General features: G+C 61.1%; 1 protein-coding gene across 1 annotated transcript in view; it reads left to right on the top strand.

Moving 5' to 3' along the window:
• Positions 1-3,130, top strand: part of LOC113490878 (phosphatidylinositol 4-phosphate 5-kinase type-1 alpha-like) — a 12,317-nt gene that overhangs the window by 7,318 nt on the left and 1,869 nt on the right. Inside the window, exons 9-13 of the mRNA XM_026867490.1 lie at positions 118-166; positions 543-627; positions 896-1,033; positions 1,728-1,857; positions 2,772-2,852. Coding sequence (XP_026723291.1) covers positions 118-166; positions 543-627; positions 896-1,033; positions 1,728-1,857; positions 2,772-2,852 — 483 coding nt within the window. The remainder of the gene's footprint in view (positions 1-117; positions 167-542; positions 628-895; positions 1,034-1,727; positions 1,858-2,771; positions 2,853-3,130) is intronic.

Raw genomic sequence — 3,130 nt, forward strand, 5'->3', positions numbered from 1 at the left:
GTCTGGGGCTCGCTCGCCCCTGTGGCCACCAGCCGGGCTCGGCGCCGAGCCAGCGTGGCGGCACACGGGCAGTGGGGACCTGCTGTGAAAACTGTTCTTGATTCTTTCCTTTGTCAGGTTTGTCAAGAAGCTGGAGCACTCCTGGAAGGCCCTTGTACACGATGGGGTAAGCAGAAGACTAACCCCTTCGGAAGCTGTCTAGCGATAATACCGGTTCTTGTCAGGCTGCACCCACTGTCCTTGCTCCTCCGGGGATTTCTGAGGCGTGTGTTTGCCCTCTTAGCTATGAGTATTTCCAGGTGCTCTCAAAAACGTTGGTTTTGTTAACGCTGGTCACCCGTGTTCGTTAAAGAGCGTTGATTGCTCTGCCTGTACTGCCTGCTGCTTGTAGCTAATTGCTTCCCAGAGCTGCCCCTGAGAGCGACTCTGTTGGCAGTGGGACGGCGCCTGGGGCCAGGCTGCTGGCCTGAGCCTCTCATCTCGACCTTGGGCGCTTCTCAATTCAGATTCGCACGTTAATGTTTTGTCCCTTGGACTTCCAGGACACCGTTTCTGTGCACAGACCCAGCTTCTACGCCGAAAGGTTCCAGCGGTTCATGTGCAACACGGCGTTCAAGAAAATCCCCCGTAAGTGTCTCGGCGCAGCCGTCGCCGGGTTTCTGGTGGCTCCCGCCCGCAGCCCCGCTTTGGGAAGGTGGACGGCGGCGTGACAGAGCCGTGTCACCTCTTCCTTCCTCCTCGGCTGTTCTGACCTTAGAGGAGCTGTTTGATCCCTCAGCTCGTTCCTTCAGGGCGCAGCCCTCGCGCCAGACGCTCGCTGGGAAGTTGCTGCGTCGGGTCTTTTCCTCCTTCCTCGACGTGTTAGAAAAGGGCTCTCTTGGTTTTTGTCTTGAAGTGAAGCCTTCCCCCTCTAAGAAGAGCCGCTCTGGCACGGCTGTTCCTCGGCGGAGCTGTCAGGGAGGAGTGCCTTCCCAGTCGCACACGTCGTGCGAGACAAAAGCACAAGTAACGACAGAGGCGGATGTAGAGCAAGGTTGGTGCCTGGGCTAAAAAAAAAAAGCAGCTCGGAGAAGTTATTTTTCAGCTTGTATTTGTCTAGTTGAAGCTTGCTGCCTCCTGAGCTGTGCAAGGCCCCGCCACGGTGCTTTGTGGCCTTGCTGGGGAGGTTCTGGGGCTGTGGGTGCAAGAAACCAGACGGGGCCAAAAGTTCGTAGACACCAGCCGGCCTGTGACAGCGCCGTGAGAAGGCCCGGGGGGAGCAGGCAGCCCTGCAAACGCTCGCCTGTGCCCAAGTAGTCTGTTGCAACAAATGCACGGCAGGCTGATAAACCTCAGTAAAAGCCAGGCTTTACTCGCAGGCGGGATAAGACCGGGTTGCGGAGGTGGGGAGTTGTTTCTTCCTGGGATTTTTCAGCCTTGTCCAAGCACCCAGCGTGGCCCCCGCTGCCCCGGGAGCTGGGCTGAGGCTGCGTGGCAGGGCCCTGTGCCTGCTCTCTGCCTGACAGCCCGTGCCTGTGGGGTTTGTGCCGGGGAGAAGCTGGGTTTAGGCAGGTGTGTGGAGGCTTGGACTAACGGAGAACTGCCTGCAGGGCTGGCTCCTCAGCGCTCCAGTGTCTTAAACGTCTCGGGTAGGATCCAGCGTGGATCCCGGCCCCAGGCTGGTGTGGGAGCTCGTGCCACACGATCCCACTTGTGCTGGTGATGGAACAGTCTGTGCTTCAACTCAGGTTCCCACCTTGGTCGCCCAGATCTCCTGCCCAGGACCCTGCCCGTAGACGAAGCCAACAGCGACTCCATCGCCACAACCCTGTCCACGTCGTCCTTGGGCAGCGGCGGCCTCAACTCGCCCGCCAACAGGTGAGCCTCGGGCTGCTGCGGTGCAGGCCAGGGTCGTGAGCCGGGGGAGGACTTCGTGCTGCTTTGTGGATGTTTTGGGTTCTGGCATGCTCAGAAACGCCCCTTGGAGCCGTCCGTGTGTCCTGGAGCAAGTTCAGTGCTGCCGGTCCAAGCATGTGCAAGGGGGGAGCATCGTGTCGCTGTCCCAGCGCCCAGCCCGTCTCCGAGGAGGCATTTTGCATCTTCTGCTTGGCCTGTGCGGGGGTCCCGGTGGCTTCTAGTTCCTTGTGTGTTCTGTGTTTAATGGCTTTGGTCTGGAGTCGAGGTCCTTGTGCTCGTTCAAGTGACTTGGTGAAAGTGTCGCTGCCAAGATGTACGTGAAGAGCGTTAACGTGGTGGTGGGGGATGCCGGAGCCGACCTTCCTGCGGCTCGTGTCAGAGGGTTGGGCTCTCTTACTGGCTGGCTTGGCGTCGAGGTGCTGCGGCCCCTCGAGAAGGGAGGCCGCGGGGTGCGTGCGGGTGCCGTTCGGAATGTCTCAGCCGCTGAAATGCATGGAGAGCCCTGAGGGAGCTGGTGGCTGCCTTTGAATGTTTCACTTCTTGCTGAAGCGGGACGACGAGGAGGAGCTGTGGTCGCAGGACAATCCCTCTCGCAGGAGTTGGTCTGGGGTGTTAACTTCCCTGCCTGGGAGCAGTCGGGAGCCATCTCCCCCATTCCCGGCCCGCTGCGTGCACGGTGGCGCCGAGACGTGCCCGCCCTCTCCTGAGCCGCAGGAGGACGCGGTGCCGTTGTAGTTAACACCTCTTAACTCCCTCCCTAAAACTTCTTGGTAGGGATCCCACACCAGAGCTGCTCCTTTCCAGTGCGTCGGCATGCCCGAGGGGTTCTTCTGACTGACTTAACCGCGGGTCTCTCTCCTTCGATCTCTACGTAGGTCAGTGGGCGTACAAGTGCACAAAGCTGACAGCTCAGCAAAGGATTTGACTAGAACAGCTCCTGGCATCTTCCTGCCTAGGTGAGGGGAGGAACCAGCCTTTGCCCGACACCTCCTCCTGTCTGGAGGGTGGCACCCCCCGGCTTTGGCCTCACGCCGGTTGCTGGTCACAGGCGGGGCAGTCGCTTCGCTCCCGCGGCGCGGGGCTGCGCCACGGCCCGGCACCCCCCGACTGTCTGCCGGAGGCTCCGCGGCAGAACCTCTGGGGCGGGCGCTGGGCAGGGTAGAGCTCGGCCCAGGGGAGCCAGAGCAGCTCGGGGGAACCGGCCCGTAGGTGAGGCAGAGGCGGGGCTGGGGCC

Source organism: Athene cunicularia, unplaced genomic scaffold (genome assembly GCF_003259725.1).
Source record: "Athene cunicularia isolate RWA unplaced genomic scaffold, athCun1 SCF_55, whole genome shotgun sequence".
Classification (NCBI taxonomy): domain Eukaryota; kingdom Metazoa; phylum Chordata; class Aves; order Strigiformes; family Strigidae; genus Athene; species Athene cunicularia.